This window comes from Epinephelus lanceolatus, chromosome 20 (genome assembly GCF_041903045.1).
Source record: "Epinephelus lanceolatus isolate andai-2023 chromosome 20, ASM4190304v1, whole genome shotgun sequence".
Classification (NCBI taxonomy): domain Eukaryota; kingdom Metazoa; phylum Chordata; class Actinopteri; order Perciformes; family Serranidae; genus Epinephelus; species Epinephelus lanceolatus.
The window spans coordinates 17,557,641-17,576,701 of record NC_135753.1 but is presented as its reverse complement, the minus strand read 5'-3'; the positions used below and the strand labels follow the sequence as shown (position 1 = coordinate 17,576,701).

The window sequence follows — 19,061 nt, the reverse complement described above, 5'->3', positions numbered from 1 at the left end:
ACATAACATATATTTTAATCTTTGGGCTTGGGGGAAGGTATCAAATCAAAAGGTTCAAGTCCAAGTGAAGTCACTAGTCTCCGGTGTTAAAATCCAAGTTGAGGCACAAGTCTTTTTTGATTTTGTCAAGGCGAGTCTAAAGTCATCAAATTTGTGACTCCAGTCTGACTCAAGTCCGAGTCATGTAACTCGAGTCCACACCTCTGCAGATAAGCCATCTGACACCAGATCTACTTATCTGCATAAAAGCACAGAAAAAACAAACATCTCGTTGTTTTTTTACATATTTATTTGTGAGTGTTTCCTTCATCTTTCGTAGCGTTTAAACTCAAGTGTTTTTCTAAACAGTAAAAAGTACCTGAGTGCAGAAAATGGCACATTTTATATTTGTAGGTAGGATCCACAGATTCATATTCATAAACACAAGTACGTCTGTAATAGTGAAAATAAATCTCGTAATCACAAAATACTGTATCATACATAGAGTATTAAACTGTAAACTGAGCTCGAGCTGATTGTGACATTTTTCTGTATTTATGTGTAAATACTTCATTTGGTTCTACTCGTATAAATGAAAATGCTATATAGACATTCATGAGGCTAAGATAACAGGTTCCTCAAAGATAGCATATCAGCGACACTTCATGTTTTTTGCGCATCATTTTGCACCTTTTCATTTTAAGACAGTTACATGTTATGAAAAGCACTACGGTAAGTCCACTTGGCTTCATAGAATTCATCATTTCCTACAAAACTTGCATAATGAAATATACATTCAGATATTCAGTTGCACGTGGAATACAGTTCTTATAAAATGTATTTCAAATAACCATAAAAATATTTATATATATAAATCAAATGGTGATTTGGTACTTTAAAAAATAAAAGTCCTCCTTCTGTGATTGTCCTGCTGTATTGCACTTGCTGGTAAAGGTGGTTCACTTTGGAGGAGAAAGGCATCTCTTCAGCATTGGAGAGGCGTTCACTGCTGCAGCCCTGGGCTCATTTCAAAAAACTGTCCCTTTGCTCTCTCCGTACGGACTCTCCATGTGCCGTGTCGGTGGACCAGTGCCACATGGGGAAAGTCTAGCTGCTCACTGCAAGCTCCCTTTCAAGACATCGCTACGATCCAGGCAATCCCGCTGCTGAAAAACATACAGCATGACATTAGGGCACGTCTGAGGAAATTAAGATACACTGACATTTGGAAAAGAAGACAAAAACAGACGTACAGGTCTCTGTTTCCTTCTCACAGATGTAACTTATGAGATCTTCACAGAAGAAATCGTTCCACAGTCCTCCATGGATGAGCCCCGCGCAGTCTTCTCCGATTTCATGCCCATGGCCCCAGTTGTCAGGCTGACCAGGCTTCCACTTCCTGCAGGCAAACAACAGGGGGCAATCACACATTAGATTTAGCACTTCTTCTATGAGTGTAGCAAAAAAGTAAAAGAGAATCAAACTGCAGCAGGAATTGAAGCTGGATCATCTGATTTCTTTGGGAGATTTTTTTTCTCTCAGGACCACAAGTGTAGGTCTTTGAGGTTGACCAGGGTTTTTCCCATATTGATGAATTTTATAATTGTGTCTTTATCCTTTATTTGCAGTTTTGTAAGCTTTAATGGTTGTCCAAATGTTGGATTTTTGCTTTTGTTGCAAAAGCAACTGCTCTGACTGGACCAGCCTAAATAAATACAGGTTTAATGAATGTGAAACTATTTGCTTTGTTTGAACGGGCAGCAGCAGTACAGGAGTGGAGCTCTGCATACATTTCATCGCTGTCAGAAAATATCAGAAAGTTGAGATTTTCTTAGGACTTTGCACGTTTATTTGGTGTTGTTTCATGTAACGGAAAGCCTAGCGCTTGTAATTATTATTATCATTATTATTATTATTATTATTATTATTATTATTATTATTATGGCAGAGCAGTGTTCCATCGCTCTGAAACAGAGTATCCGTCCTAGAAGCAGCACATACTGTACTTTCATACAGGATAAGATGTTCCTTCTGATGGAGGTATTTTCTGATTCAATACTGACGTGAAAGCAGGTTCAGTCCCGTCCAGCCAGCGCCAAATGTTCTCCTCAGCCCTGTCGGTCAGACCCATCCAGAAGTAACCCTTTCCATGTGTCTGTGTCTTCAGCCATTTCTGAGTTGACATGAGGACACATCACAGAGCAGTTACAACCTTCCGTTCCAACACATAATAACTTTACAATGAAAATACAATCATAATCAGTCACCTGTTCCTCCAAATCGTTGATGATCAACAACGACGCAGACTCTGATTCACAGGTTGCCTTCGCGTCATCAAAACTGTGCAGGTCTTTGGAGAAAAAGTAGCACTTGTCTTTGTAGTATACCCACTCAGAGGGACATCCTGTAAAACACGGAGACAAAAACTTTTATTATCAATAATGATAAGGGCTGGGTATCGTTTATGAAATTGCAGTACCTGTACCCTTAAAGTGACACAGTAAAGTACTTCATCTGATACCCATTATGAGTGGCATGTAGTATAGCCAGACTTGTAAATGCTGCACTCAACTTCAGCACACCACAGATTGTATGGAGTGTAGCTGCTGCTTAAGTGTGAGCTCTGTGCTGGGGAAAAGTTGTGAGTCCGCTTGGCTTTACACACACAATAACAGAGCTACATGTTATTAAATGGTTATTAACTGGTTTATTGACAGAGTCGAGGAGTTTAAGTGTCAGTGTGAGTTTGATTTGACTGTTTAACAGCTCCATGTGGGATGTTAGCTGCTGCTGCTGTGTTAGCTTGTGCTAACCGGGCAGGCGCTGAACTGACTGTTCGATGGAAGGAGAGTTGCTCCATAGATGGCAGCAACAGAAAGCTTGCTAATCCAGCAGGGAATCAGGACGGTCTGGGATCAGACGCCTGGAGCAAAAGGGACTGAATGCAAGTATTGTTTGACTGACATTTCGATAGGACTTGATACTGGGTTGTTTTAGTCGATACCTTAACGAATCAAGTACAGATACCTAGCCCATACCTCGAAAATATTCATTAAGCAAGACTGGCATTTTGGGGATTTCACTTATTTGCTTTCTTGTCAATGAGAAGATTGATAACTGTCCTATTTGTACAGATTTGTTACCTTTGGACAGAGCCAGGCTCAATGTTTCCCTGTTTCCAGCATGGATGTATAAAATGAAGTGGATACAGCATTGGAGGCAGGGCTCAGTTCATTCCTATGAAAGTTGCTCAGAGGTGCATGAAGCCAAAAAAAAAGTTCAACTGCCACGTATAAAATCACCTGGATGATCAGCACTGCTTCCACACTGTGTAGAGCCCGCCCGTAGAGCAGGCACACCAGAGACTTTCACCAACCAAGCCAGCTACTTCCGGTTTAGCACTCTGCTGAGTTGAATGACGATAAAGTGATTCTTCTTGACTTTCCAAATATTGTCGGACCAAATGGATTAAAACTCAGATAATGAAAGAGTCATTATGCAAAGGTTGTGAAGCTAAAAAAATCTGTTCACTGATTTACAGATGCCTTTTTCACCATGTAAGTCTATGGGAAAAAGTCTTTTTGGGTCAACGATACAATATTATCATGATACTTCAGTCATGATACAATACTATTGCAATTTTAAATATGTTGCAATATGCTGAGTATTGTGATAAAATATATTGGGATTTATTGGGATTTATTACAACTGTAAATTATGTCCCCAAAGGAAGACTTTGTCAACATCTGTTTTATCTAATAAGATAAAGTTCTCAGTCTGTTCATCTCACTTAAGCTATTTTTTTGTAGCAGCAAAATTTATCGAGTGGACTGAAAAAGCAATTGATTCAATTATTCTAGTAGGCTACCTAAAGTTTGGTTTGTATTTGTAATATTAGTTATTGATAGAATAAAAGTATTGATACTAAGATAAGATATTGCCACACATAAATATTCTGATACTATGCTGTATTTATTTTTCCCTCCACCCCTAGTGACAGAAGACTTAAAGTCGTACCTGGGGCCCATAGTGTAGGAGCTACTGCCTCATCCTGCAGAGACACAGGCCCCAAAGGCATTGATGGACCCCGGACTGGGTGCCCTGGTTGTCCCGGTGGTCCTGGTGGCCCTGGAGGCCCCACTGGTCCCGGCAGTCCCCTTGGCCCCTGCTCCCCAGCTGGCCCCATTGAGCCTCTGATACCTGGTGGGCCCTGTGCCCCCTGAGGACCAGGCTGTCCATCTCTTCCAGGCAGCCCAGCAGTACCTGGCTCTCCTTTAGTTCCAGGAGGTCCAGCCCTGCCTCCTGACCCTCGGGAGCCCTTGGATCCGGGGCTGCCAGGTACACCTGGCATGCCTTTTAACCCTGGCAGACCAGGTGGGCCTGGGATACCCTGTTCTCCTCTGGGCCCTCGTATTCCTGGACCACCTTTCTCACCTTTCTCTCCCTTCTGGCCAGACTGACCAGCTGGCCCCTGGGGTCCTTTGTCCCCTCTTGGCCCTCTGGGACCAGGAGGACCTGAAAAATAAGGCCGACTGTGAGCTAGTGAAACAAACTTTAAAGTATTTTTTAAAAGAATAGTGATATTGTTTTGCTTTCTTGCAGAAAAAGTTATTTGAGGAGACTGATACAACAGCTACAGCCAATAGCTGTTAGCTTATGTTATTAGTCTGGCACATATTTTTACACTTCAGGTTTAGTGCAGATTTAATTAACAAAATAGAGCATGTCATTCAATAAATTTTACAAATGCTGGTAGGTAGGTTTTGTTACCTTCAGACTGAACCAGGCTAGCTGTTTCCCCCTGTTTCCAGTCTTTATGCTAAGCTAAGCTAACCAGCTGCTAGCTTCATAATTAGCGTACAGTCATGAGTTATCGATCTTCATCATCTTAGTCATCATCTTAGTCTATGCAAGAAAGTGAGCGAGCGCATTTCACACACAACTCTCACCCTTTAAAATAGTGAAGTTGGTTATTAGTTGTGAGTGCTTGGTGTCCACCAGCTTCATCTCCTCCATGACATAAGAGAGGTTGGTGACCTCCTTGTCCACACGTGCTGCCAGCTCTTCCTGCTGGGACCTAAGACTGGCTGCCTCTGTCCTCACATCCGTCACGCTGCTGTTGAGGTTCACCAAGAAGTCTGAGTGACGCCCGATGGTCTCGGAACAAGTGCGTAAGTCGTTCAGGTTGAGGTTGATGGCACCCAGAAGCTGCGTGGTGAAGCTTATGTTGCCGGTAACGCGATCCATGCTCTGCTCTGACTCATCCAGCCGCACCTCCAGTCGGTCAAACTTGGTAGATGTGAAGTTACCGAAGTCCCTCTGCCGGTCCAAGATCTCCCTCAGGGTCTGGTCATGAGCATCAGCCATGCTGCTGGTGTTCTGAAGCTGGCTGGCCATAAAGGCGAGCTGTGATCCCACCTCCTCCAGGCTGTCGTTGTTTGCCTTTGCAAGAGCTGAAGCATTACTGGCCATGACCTGCAGGTTTTCCACCTTCTTACGAAGCCACTCGGCATCAGAGCGCGTCTGCCTGGCCGTCTGCTCGAGGCTCTGAAAGTCATTGCGCATTTTTTGGATGGCCTGGCTGGTGTCATCCACTGAGCGCTGCAGAACGGCGATGAGGCCTCTCTGCTGGGCCTGGGTGAAGTTGAGGCTGCTAATACTGAGCAGCGCCTGGTCCTGAAGCTTCACCTGCTGCTGGAGTTCTCTCTGCAGCCGGGCTGTGTTGTCCTGCAGGCCATCAATGATGCCACCATAAGACACCAGGGTGCCATTTACAGAGTGCAAGGTGGCTGTGTTGCTATCCACCACTCCCTGAAGGGAGCCCTGGCTGTTCTGGATTTCTGAGCCAATGTTCTGCAGCTGACTCAGCTTAACTTGATCGCTGTGGATGCGTTCCTCCACCGCAGACAGCTGCCTCTGGAGAGTCCAGATGTTGTTCTTGAAAGCCTGGATCTCTGTGGTGGTGTTCTCCGACTTCTCCCCGGCTTGATCATCTGACAACGGAGATTTGAAAAATAAGTTACAAAAATGTCTCAGTTTCTCACTGCAGCTTTCACTTCAGCGTAAACCCAGAGACTTACCTAGCTTTTTCAAATCAGTCTCAACAGCTATTATCTTTCCTCCATAGTTTGCAATACCTTCAGACACACTGTCAACTCTTTGCACCACTGAAAGAAAAAAAGGACAGGTAGGAAAAAGGTTAGTGTCATAGTCTCATCACAGACTCCATCCTTTATTAACCAGAATTGCCTGCAACCACAGACATCATATATAAAAGGGATCAGAGAGGAAACCACTGACAGATACTATAAGAGATGTGTCTACGTGTCTTGTGGGCATGTAATAATGCTGGACTCGATTAATGTAATCTCTCGGGTTAGGCCAGATTTAGAGTGTGACAGCAGGTAGGGAAACATAGAAAAAGTGAGAGTTGGAGTTGGAGTGCTATAAAAGTTTGGGTGAGAGACAACAAAAGTAAGACACTGCGAAAGAGACAGAACGGAAGAAACAGTGATTCAGCATGGATGGAGTGGGTGGTCAGTTACAGATGCCAAGAATGGAGGTGCACGGGGAGACACTGGCGAGGGCCCTAGGGGACAGGAAGTGACCTAAGGGGGGGTCTTCAGTAAACAGGCGGATCAAAGACAGCCCAGAGGAGACAGACGCTGTGGCAGGGGAGGCTCTTCACGCCCCCACAGGCGACACCAGCGTTCATTTCCTCTGGAATGTGTCTGGGATTCCAAGGAATCAGCCCACTTCTACCACCAGCCTCGCCAGGGGGACACATCCTCTAACTGGGAGCTGTACGGGCTACTCTGCTGGGAAGCTGCGCCCCAGCTGTTTATTCCCCACAGTTAAAACAACAGTTTGGTCACAAGGCTTTTAAATCAACTGAGAGACAAGATGAGCCAGTTCAAATCCATCCGTCCCTCCAAATAAAGACACAGGTAAAGCCTTTTATTCATGGCCTCACGAATGGCTTAAATTTCACGGTGTAACAGTTAGTGACTGGTTTATATCCCCTGTATATTAAATTTAAAGCAAAACTTTGACATTTTAGGGGACTATGCTTATTCAACCCAGTCTCACTTGACAAATGATGAAGCTTGGTCAGTAGCCCTTGGCATCAGATACTGACACAACGTGGCACCCTTAAGTGGCATTTTTTTAAGGTCCAAGCAATTGCCATAGCATAAAGGAGCAAGAAAGTCCCAATAGAATGGGAGGGGAGGTTGGTGGATCAAACAAACTCTGGACTTTCACCCAGGAGTCCGCTGTTTGTCTCCCATGTGAAACCAAAAGTTAATCAAGTTAGCATCACATTTTGATGTGTTGGGCCACTGACCAAGTGTTGGTATTTGACAAATTGGGAGTGAGAATGATTTGGCTTATTTGTTTTCTTGCAGAGAGTTAGATCAGAAGGTTGATACCACTCTCGTGTCTGTCTGTTCAGAGCTAACACCAGCATCTGGCTAGCTTGCCTAAGCATAAAGACTGGAAACTGGGAAAAACAGCTAGCTTGACTCTGTCTGGTTTAATCCAAAGTTTAAAAAAAACACATGTTGTGGTTTTACAGTGCTGGTAGGCATTGGTGGGTGCCATGCCATTGTTCCAACAAGCCCCAGTAGTCGGCAAAATATCCCAGTTGACCAAAAGATCAAATGTCTGACAGCCTGGTGTCCAAAAAACGAATGTGCATTGCTCCGAAGAGCTGTTTCTCCAATAATAGGCTGCACACTCTTCCAAACGGAGCACATGGCTGATAATAATAACTCTAATTGGTTTTCCCTGATATTCCTTCCCTAATACTGCGTGCACACTACCAAACGACAAAGTAACAGGCTACAAGTCATTTTCAATGGGAGACGTGACATGAAGCTATGAACTGACGCCCGGCACTTGATGCTGTGGACAGGCCTGACAGTACAAATCAAAGCTGATCTGGCCTCAACTTGATTCAGCGCTTTCATGATGCGATAAAGCCTCAACCAATCATATGATCTTGTTTCTAGCTTTGGTACTGTGTTGTTTAGCTTAGTTAGCTGACAGTATGTTAGTTTTCTGCATAGTTTTCTGGTGCACATGGTGGTGCAATAGGGTGGTGAAACGAGATGTTAAAATGCAGCTGAGATATTGATCAAAAGCATAAATAGTTTTAGTGATATTGTGATATTGCATTGTTGCGAGAGGACACACAAGCCCATCATGACGTAACTATGTTAACAAGAACTTTGAGCAACGCTTAAACAGCGACTCGACGATAATTACCTATAGCTACTTCTGTCTCGCTTGTTTTATGAACACAGCATAACTCTAACCAATATCACTCCTCGTGCCTAAACCGAACCAATCCTAACCAACAAAAGCAATGAAAACTAGCCAATCAGAGGCAGAGCTGGGCAAGTCATGCCTTCACCATAGTATGAAGGTCAAAATTTAGCCATATGCTTCAGGGAAGTGGCCCTTTGGAAGAATGTGTGTTTGTTTTTGGGATACTGGGCTATCACAAAAATGGGCATAATACATTTTCTGGACTATTGGGTCTGTCAGAACAATGGGCAGCTGCATTTTGTCACCTTTGGAGAGAGCCAGGCTAGCTGTTTACCCCTAACATAAATGTCTTCTGGCTTTCTTTAGCTTTATATTTACCCCACAGATATGAGAGTGGTATTGATCTCAAATAACAAAAAGTAATTTACAAAATGTCAAACAAACCCTTTAGATCCAAGACTTCAAAAACTAAAGGAAATGATTCTTTAGTCTCCAGGCTGCAAATTAAAAAAGATTTTTTACTGTTATGTTATAGAATTGCCTCCAGAGTAATAGAAACTGAGATGTTTGGAAAACTTAAAATTGGAAAATGAATGTTTGACCAAAATGGTCAAAGTTGTTTTCTGTTTCCTTTCTTCACCTTCTTTGACATCCTAAAAACACACCTAGAGTTGACTCCTGGAACAAATAAACATATTTTAGACCATATGAACCTTTAAAAATATCCTTGGATTACCACATTATTTTTTAGTTATGAGAGAAAATGGTCTGTTGGAAAGGAAATGTTCCACACATTAAACTAAATGGGACACATTTCCAGACACAGAACATACAGTTCAGCTTTGCAGAGCACAAAAGACACTTTGACTTCACGTCCACGTCCACAGACTGGACCATACACTACACCTATGGCCACATTGTTTCTTTCACTGACACTCACACGTACACTAGCCTGGAAACTGAAACTAACACAAGCACGCTCCCACATACAGATATTTCTGGGCCTTTTCCACATGTTCTGTTCATGTACTGGCCTTCAGGGAGGCTCACTGCATCACACTGTGGCAAAATTAACCATAAAACACACATGCAAAGAAGCTGAAGTTGCAACAGGGCTGCAGAGGAAAGCATTGGTTTTGGCAGAAAACCATCTCGGGTCCAAGTGTTGTAAAAATGAGCTGTTCTGTACCCAGTGTGAACTCTTTCCAGCTCTTGTGTGGGTGGTTCTTCAAACCGTCCGGATTGTCTTGTAAAATCCAGCTTCCTTATACATATAAAGTCAGAAATAGTAAAAAATAGTTATGAAGCGAGTGAACTATAAACTCCATGCTTTTGTAAGTTTATCATTTCTAGGAGCCAGAGAGGGCTAGCACCTCAAAACTTAATGTACAGCTGAAAGTACAACTCACAAAGGAGATAATCCTCAAGGTCAAATTTACAGATGAAGTAGTAATGCATTTACACATAAACCTACTAATGATTTTTTCCTTACAAAAACACGATTTTGAGTGTTTTATTCACTGAGTGTTGTGCTAAATGTCTCCTTGGTCACTTGTTAAAACCTCCAGAACAAGTGGAAAGAGTGAGAGAAAGTAACTGTACAACATGTTCTCAACAGCTAATTGCCATTAAAGAAAGGGCAGGATTTAATTTCCACTGTGGATGGGGGGGGGTTCTAAAATCCCATTATTGCCTTCTCCCACTTTAATAGTTTAAGGCTCATTCACTCACTTAAGTCTTTAAGGCAAGCAGCTCATCAACATGCTGTTATGTAGGCATGATATTGTTAGGACTTTATTGATACTCTTATTGGTTCTTTTTATTACCTAATAATTGCTACCTAATAAATAATATATCATTAAAACAGTTTACAACAACAAAATCACTATATAAACTCCATAAAACCTCACTGGAAACAGATCTCAAAATGTCAATAAAGTAAATGATATGTCTGACATCAAAATGCTAGGTGAAGTTAAGTTTTCATCAGTCTCACTCATTCGTCCTGTCCTAAATGTTTATCTAGGTCTCTTAATTATTGCCTGTGCTCACAGCAATTACAGTAAGTTTTGTGAGCAACTGAGAGGCCTGGACTTTGTTTGCCCTGGATTATACCTTTCAGGCTACAAAGAGGCTGGTGGTGGTGGTTGTACCTGCAACCTGAAAGGTGACCTGCAGGCACCACTCAGGGCTGGAAGCATCCAAGAAGCATCATGCTAACAAATTCATTCAACTGTAATTCAGCTAGTCAAATCTACAGACATGTTTTATCTGTTGTGAAAAAAATGTTCAGTGAGAGATTGCTCTGAGTCACAGAAGCTTATAGACCTGCAGCAAGCCTAGAGGAGACGTCAGGACTTAACAAGGCGACCTCACAGACTCTTCCAGACTTTCGAAATGTTATCGGACCGAATTGATCAAAGGAGTCATTTCACTCAGCTGTGAAGCTGTGTGCACGTGCTTTCGCTGGTCTCGTGCATAAGCGTGCACACATAAGCGTGGTGCACAGAGAAGCAGTTAGAGCTGAAGGCTACAATGAGGCTTAAAACAGAGTTCAAATGATGTTTTTCCAAACAACTTTTTATGTCGGGGCTTCAGGACACTTGGATCATTACGGACGAGCACTATGGAGATATTTTGTAGTTTCAATCGTGTTTTTGGACGTTTGAATCTGGGGTGCCATAAGCCTGGGATCTCCGCAAGTGTTGTGAGGACTCTAAAACTTCACCTGAGCCTCCATCGGCAAATGGGTGAGTAGATAATGGCTGAATTTTGATTTTTGGGTGCACTATCCCTTTAAAGTACATTTTTTCTGATTGTACTTGCATAGTTTGTAACAGACTTTTATTTGTAACAGAGTTTTTACAGTGATGCACTTGTACTTTTACTTGTGTAAAGGATCTGAACACTTGACTGTGGTATGCTAAAGCACAGCATAACAGTAGCACAAGTATAAGAGAGTCAAAAAGTCTGAAACTGACCTCGTAATGTCAGGTATACAGCAACTTAAATTTGCTAATACTGGCTAACATTAGCCACAATAAGCTGTAGGTCATACCAGATGATGTAAGGCTGTGGCAGGAAAATCGTTTTCATATTTAAAACCAGCTGGTCCTTGAGAATAAAAGGCCATTCTCACAGGGAGTGAGGTAAACTGCACAGGTTATGTGCTCTTCCAGTCAGTTTCTTTGTGTCTTTAAAGAAAATTAATGGGACTTAAATCCTCCAGAGTCCAGAGAGTGACCTCATTTTGCTTTTGGTTGCGTCAATCAACACAACAGGCTGCAGAGGAGAAGACAGAGGTCACTGAATCCCCGCCAAACCTCGAAGGTTAAACTGCATCAAAACAAAAGAGCCACATAGAGGACATTTCTGTGGGTCAGTGATGGAGGACAGAGAGAAGCACACATGTTAAGTGCATAGAGCACTCTGGGTCTCACTACATAACCATCTGGAGCTGGGAGTGTGTTTAGCCTGAGCTGTGGTTCCCTTGACAGAGCGGAGCTTCAGTGCCAGTAAAAACCCAATTTCAGTGGGTTCTGCTGGAGTTGTACTAAGTTCACTCGCTGCTCATCTGGGATCAATTAGGCCTGCATGAAAACATGCACCGTGGAACAAGTAGGAGCGACTGAGCTCAGAGAGTAAGGGGACATCATTGTTAATGCACTCAAGACACACAGATAACCCCTGAACATGTTAACTTTCACAAACCAAACATGAGGAGGGGACATACGCAGGCGCATATTGGAGTGTTTAGGACAATTATAGCAGGAACATTCAGAGTTCAATTCTGCGAAAGACGGCGGGACCGTTTCCCGACCTGGAAAAAATGTGAAAAAGCCAACCAGGAAGTTCAGCTCCACAAAGCCTGAAGACCCTCCCCTGAGGAGTGAGCTTTGGGGGTGTTGGTAAAATAAACTGAGAGAAGGTTGTGGGGTGGAGACACAGGAGCTAAAGCACAGTTTGAGGGGATAGGGTGAAACTTAAAGGGTCTGTTCACCCAAATTATACCCAAGTTACTGTGAACAGTCTTTGTTGAATCTACTTTGTACTGAATAAATTGTCCATATAAAAATAATGGGGTCTTTGTTTGTACAGAGAGATGCTTTTGATGTATCAGTTAAATGTATTTTCAATGCTCTGCACACTGTTGATATTTTTTTTATTCAGCTGCATTGTATTGGGGCAGAAACAGAAACCTCAGAGACAGATATCTCAAAATCTGGACAAATAATACCAAAACGATGGTATCTGCTTGGCTTCATGCTACTTGTATTCATGGAATACTTCAACATTTGGAGAAATAAACTTATTTGCTTTCTTACCAAGAGTTAGATGGAATTATTGATACCACTTTCATGTATGCTAAATATGAAGCCACAGCCAGCAGCTGGTTAGCTCGGCTAGAACAAAGATTAGAAACATGCAGAAACAGCTAGTCTGAAAGGCAACACAATCTGTGCTCTAAAGCTAAAGCTAAATAACACCATATATGTTGCACAATCCGTAAAAAAAAGCAAAATTTTAAAGTGAACAGTTGCGGTTTTTACAGGGGAATACGTGTCAGACTATTCCTTGGTCAGGCATAGTAATTTCCTTATTGTCATCATGAGGTTGCCAGGCAACCTGCAGAGATCAAACAAACAAGATTTAAAGCCCATTTCAGACCAAAGATTTGCAAAGAGGTGAATTTTACAGAGTGAAGTTGCCGTGGTGTGAACTGTCCCGTCTCAGCTCGGCTTAAGCTGATGGTGTCAGCTGCGACTCAACTTGTCAAGTCGCCAGTGGCTGATTTTAGATTGTAGCAAAGTCCTATCGGATGGCAAGCTGCTGCTGCTTGCTGTATGTGCACATGTCACACACACATAGTAAATGACTGGTTAATTGGCGCTGGTTATTTAAATTATTATGGCATATTTATTATTAGTACGCTCCGTTGCTCAGGCTGTTTTAAGATACATTAAGATACGATACGATACGATACAATACGATATGATGCGATATGATGCTGTGTATTCATCCCACAGCAGGGAAATTTGCGACATTACAGCAGCAGAGGGATAGAGTGCAAACATCAGTGGAAAAAAAACACAAACCAATATATAAGTATGTATTAGTAAAAAGAAATACACAGATCGGTGTAGTCAGTAAAATGTACAAAACAAAGAGCAATACAAGTAAATAGTACAAAAACACAAAGCAATATAATACGTAAGCAGCAAAAAGAGGCAAAAAATAATTAAGAGACAGACTGAATGGCTGATTTCACATTATTAACTTATGGGATAGTATGTTTCCGCCATTTCATCACCAGAAGAAATGCAACTGTAAAAAATATTTCACTGAAACTATCTTCATGTATATATCAAGAAGCTACACATTATATTAAGCGACCAAATAAGCCCGAAAAGTTGGAAGTTAGAATAGAAGTACAGTTGTTGCCTGCAGATGATACACCGTCTCCTCTAGTTCAACAGTGTAAACCGGCAGGTCTTAAGAATGTTGCAGACTGGCGCACTGCAAGTAGTTGCAAGTTTGAACTTGTCTTATCTTCAGACAGAGCCAAACTAGCTGTTTCCCTTTGCTTCCAGTATTTGTGCTAAGCTAAGTGGTTGCTGGCTGTGGCTTCATATCTAAAGGAGAGATCGAATACATGAGAATGACCTTTTTTAGCTAATTCTCAGCAAAAAATGCTAATAAATGTGTTTCCCCAAAATGTCGCAAGATTCCTTTAAGTATTTATTAGGTGAACTGCCCTTTTAACTATATGTCCGAGTGACCTCTGAGAGAAACACTGCAGAGTTTTTTCTTCTAGGTGTGGCGATCCTCTCCTAATATTTTCAATTACTGATCTACTACCTTTAAAAAATAGAAAAGAAACACTGCCAAAGAACATTCATGTCATTCTCGGTTGGCCAACCTGGTGACGATGAAGACTTCTTTCTCTTCCTCACACAAACACACACGAGGTCTCAGTGACAGAGGAGAGTGTAGTTTACTGGGCAGTCTTACCTTTATATCCAAGCACAGCGACAGCGATGGTGAGGAGAGTACACAGCACATAGAGCAGAGCGATGGAGGTCTTCAGTGCCCATTCATTCTTACACTTGGTGCACTGGGTGCCCTCCTGGATCCCTGCGTAAAAAAAGAAAGACCGCATGATTCAATACATTTTTCTAAAGCAGAAAAGTCTTAAAAGGACATGTGGGTAGAATTTGGTGTTAGCTGGGGACTCTCCACGTCCAGGAGTCCCACATCTGGACAAACAGTCCTGGAGTCTACATTAAAGGGTCCTGCAGTTCCCTCAGGGGCTGGGTGGTGAAGGGGCAGGGGACACAAAAACAATCCCCCCCACTGATTTGTTTACACTCATGCTTATTTTCCCGAACTCAGTTTTCACTCTGCAAACTTCCTCTTTTTCAGTCAGTCTCTCTCGTGAGCACAAAGATTCACACTTTGATGAATTTTACACAAGGAACAAGGAAAGTAAATGTAATGCACTTTTCTGTGACATTAAATTCTGCCTCTTTGCACATCTGCACCTTTCTCCTCTTGCAGCCTCAGCTGACTTTGGAGTCAAACTAAAAGGCAGCTAGCAGGGGACACTGGTGGAATATTCCTTTCTGAGGATATCTTTCATGACAGATGAGTGGCGAGATCCACAGCACTGACGGGAACACAGCTGTGTTTCATTTTCAATTCAGGAAGTGTGTGTCTGTGTGTGGAAATGTTGGGGGGGGGTTCTGGTTTTCATGCACCTGGAATGAAACTCACTTCACGTTCACAATATGAAGGATTAGGTCTTTTCTACCATGGCAGCACAAAGAGGGCAATGCATGACTATCACCATCTGAAATCACATGACCATTATTCATCAACCTGTAAGAAGCCAGGACCGTTTAGCGCCAAAGATTTCACCACACATCTCGTTTAATACATGAGGTAATACTTCAATAAATTAAAGCTGCAGAGCTGATTGGCTCGCCGGGGTCTCAATGGGAGTTTAGACGCCAAAGTTAACAACTTGAATCACTCTTATGGGTGTGAAGGGACTGTTAATGACCACCGAGTGTTAGATCTCCGTTAAACACCAAGTCCAGCTGGAAGGGAGGTTTCCTTAGCGCCCGGCCAACCTGAGAGAACATGAGATTTACGGTAAAAAGTGCGGGCAAGTCTTGCAAACAACAAAAAAAAAAAAAAAAAAAAAGAGTGAAAAAAGGGTTTTAAATTTAATCCTTAATCCATGGTTTTGATTTTTTCCCAAATCAAATGCCACCAATGCCAAAACACAGACCTGCTATATTTCATCTGCCAACAGCTGTACTTTCCAAAATTGAATGTAGAAATCTGCTGTACAGAAATGAAAAATTAAGTTTGAGGTAATTAGAAACAGTGCCAGCATTACACATTTTGTCCACCAGACTTTTTTAAAACAACTAGTCTAAGGAGTCAAATCAACATTGTTTTACGTTATGGGATTGTGTTACTGGATTAAACTCCCAAATAACGATTTAAGTAACTGCCTCAAAAAGTCAGAATCAGTCAGGCTATAATCTTTAGATTAACAAAAATAACTATTGCCAGTTTCTTGCCATGATCTTCACATCTTCAAACCTTCATCAGTTTATTTTTGGCCACTTGGGGGCAGCGTAACAAGTCATAAATACAACACTGACATATTAAAACCTTATCAACTTTTGATGGGGCACAGGTTAGCAAACAATTGTCTCTTTTCACATTTGGCAGATATGGAGTAACACTGAAGTTGTGTTTAAGGTAACCTGACAAATATATAAATCCAATCTTCACTCTGTTTCTAGCTCTGCTTTGGTCTCCACCAACACCTGAATGAAGCATCTGGCTCTTTAGCTGCTCTTTATCTGCTAATATAGCTTATATATTGCTCTATGCACAATATTCAGCAGTTAGCTGCTTTCTCGGTCTCTGCCATTTGGTGCTGAGCAGGTAGCGTACAGTGTTTACGCTACTTTATCACAGAAAACAGCTGCCTGCCATGGTTGAAAAAGTTAAAAATAAGAAATTGCGATGAATTTCACTTAACCATCAATGTACAATTTATATTGCAATGCACAAGTTAATAAAGGAGGTGATGGGCTGAGCTGAAGCATTTCTCCGGAGTCATAGCTTGTATGATTTCATTTGTTAAATAAATTGACATGTCGTTGATCGTAACTGAATGTTCACAACATAATGACAAAGCCCATCTGATGCCATTGCAACCTGCTTGAAGGTGGTTGTGCGTGCTTTCGGCCCAACCCGGCACAACCTGGTGTGTTTAAACTGGTAATAGAGACACAAATTGATGCAGCATGGTTTAACTGTGGCCAAAAGTGCTGAAAGAAAAGCCCTAATAGTAATTTGACGGAAAAATATTGATTAAAGCAGCCGTAAACCAAGGTTTCTGACGGGCAAAAAAAACCCAACCTTTACTTTTTGCCTCAAGCTGCACTAATAAATCTGTGAATAAATCTCAGAGCATGACATCGTCACATAAACAAAATCAACTATTCGTGACTTTTGTTGATTTCTGGCCAAAATCTTTAACACAGGAGGAGAGAAAGGGAGGAATGCTTTGGATGCATGATCAGGATCAAGAGGAGGACACAAAAAACTTTATGTTGTGCTGTTCTCTGCGTACATATTGTACCACACACCTGAGAGTGACCTCAGCTTTTAGAGCTCTAAACCACGTCTGACGCTCGTGTCTAATCACCCTCAATGGGCTCCTTGAGACATATAAACAAGTGTATGTGTGCCTGAAAGACATTTGTCTTTTAAAAGCACAGCTCTGGGTGTGGAGCCAGTAACTAAGCACAAAGAAGCTAACACAGCTGTGCATGAGGAGTTACCAAAGTCTTCCCTCGCCACTGGTTTAACTTTAAGCATAGAAGTGTACTCTGGGAATGCAGCCACCATAAATGATTGCATTTCTGAATCATTCATAACTGCTGACATGTTTGAAGTGTCAGCTCATGCATGCTTCCACAATAAAGCAATCATATCAGTTCATCAGTTCACAGTAATCAAAGCGCTGCTGCCCAAATTTGCTGCTCCAATCCAAACAGGCTGACAGTGTTTACAAATCTGCTGCGCTGTAATGATACCAAAACACTTTGTAAGAGTATAAACTATTACACAGGCAAAAGGCTTTTCCATTTCAGTGCATGCTGACTGATGAGCTTCAGATGGTCCGAGGATAAGTGGAGAATTTCATGTTGGCTGTCAAATGTGGAGGACACCTGACATAACACAAAACACATGGCCGACAACACAACACAACAACAACAAGGAGGAAGAATTCGGTTTCACAGCTCCTCTACGAGCACACAGACGTCAGATGGAGCAGCTGTAATCTCTTCAACCCCCGAGTGTCGACACGCCAGTGGGCTGTCTGAGGCTTTATCAGGGGTTGTGACCTGCTTGCTGTTCATTTCCCAGTGGGTCACTTCCTGGATGAGCAGGACAAATAAGGAGAAGAGACAGATGCTGGACTGGACTGCTGAGTGAAGCTTCAGGATAATATTGGTGTTTTTAACATTGGTGCCAATCATCTGTGTTTGCTATCTCTGTTGCCTTGTTTCTTGTGATGTCTCTATATACATTTACATCATCAGCATAAGTGAAGATATCAACATTCAATGATTGTATTAACTGGCTTGTTTTGAGAGAGGTAATCAGATGCTACATTGTGCTTAAGACTGGGCTCCAAAGTTTTCAATACTAGTAATAATAGCCTGATTGATACTGGACTTTTAAAAGTTAGAAAATCAATTAACGATATCTGTCAATAGTACTTTTTAAAAACATAAAAATGTAACATAAAAAAACAATTCAGCGTTTCCCACAAAATTAGATTCTAAGCATGGCGGTAGCTGATGGGGCTGGCATAATGGGATCAGCAAACTTTCTGTTGCTGACTTTACACAGGTTAGACTCAGTGCTGGACTGAGGGGTGTGCTGTTTCCATAGAAAAGCAGCTGATTTTGTCTGAAGTAAGTTGGAAAAACAATGGAAAACACTAGAATGAGAACACTGTTCTCAGAAATAGCGTTCTATTTCTATGTGTATTAACAAACTGTTATGTTTTGCTTTCACTACGCTTGGCACTCTGCTGCTCCAAGAGTTGGTCCCTTTCAGCCCTCCAAATAACCTCAGAGCAATGAGTCAGCATCTTTTGCACATATATGAACAATGGAAAATAAGTCTCACTCCCTCTGAAACATTTGCTTCAAGTTAGTGTTGCAGTTTGCAAAGCTCTCCAGGTATGCTTTACCCTTTGTCATTGTATTTTAGCCCTCTAAATCACATGCTATTGCACTGGGATGCTCGACCAAAAAAATAAAACGTGGATCCACATCCACTGGAAAGGCTAAGAGAGAGGAGGACACAGATTACTTTGGTCTGAGGAAAAAACTACTGCACTTCTCCAAATAAGGACTATATGGTAAATGGACCTGCTCAAAGGGCTTTTTACACTACATGTCACATTCACCCATTCACACACTGGTGGCTGAGGCTACTGTACAAGGTGCCACCTGCTACTCAGTTTTTCACAAACTCACACACTGATGAAACAGCCATCAGGAGCAATCTGGGGTTCAGTATCTTGCCGAAAGATACTTTGGCATGTTGACTGGAGGAGCTGAGGGATCAAGCCACCGATCTTCTGATTGGTGGATGACCTGCTCTACCTTCTGAGTCACAGCCGCCCCTCTATAAGAGGCCTCAGTTATGCGTCATACTGCTTACTGTCAGTCACCACGTGTGTTAAACCACAGGTGTTAAACAAC

At 42.1% G+C, this 19,061-nt stretch overlaps 1 protein-coding gene across 1 annotated transcript in view; it reads right to left on the bottom strand.

The window, feature by feature from the left end:
* Positions 1–266: 266 nt before the first annotated feature.
* The window catches only part of LOC117264356 (collectin-12-like), a 49,815-nt gene continuing 31,020 nt past the window's right edge, over positions 267–19,061 (bottom strand). Inside the window, exons 3-10 of the mRNA XM_033638248.2 lie at positions 14,263–14,385; positions 6,060–6,146; positions 4,929–5,972; positions 3,997–4,494; positions 2,247–2,383; positions 2,043–2,152; positions 1,233–1,378; positions 267–1,145 (exon numbers count right to left, since the gene is read on the bottom strand). Coding sequence (XP_033494139.2) covers positions 1,123–1,145; positions 1,233–1,378; positions 2,043–2,152; positions 2,247–2,383; positions 3,997–4,494; positions 4,929–5,972; positions 6,060–6,146; positions 14,263–14,385 — 2,168 coding nt within the window. The 3' untranslated portion in view covers positions 267–1,122. The remainder of the gene's footprint in view (positions 1,146–1,232; positions 1,379–2,042; positions 2,153–2,246; positions 2,384–3,996; positions 4,495–4,928; positions 5,973–6,059; positions 6,147–14,262; positions 14,386–19,061) is intronic.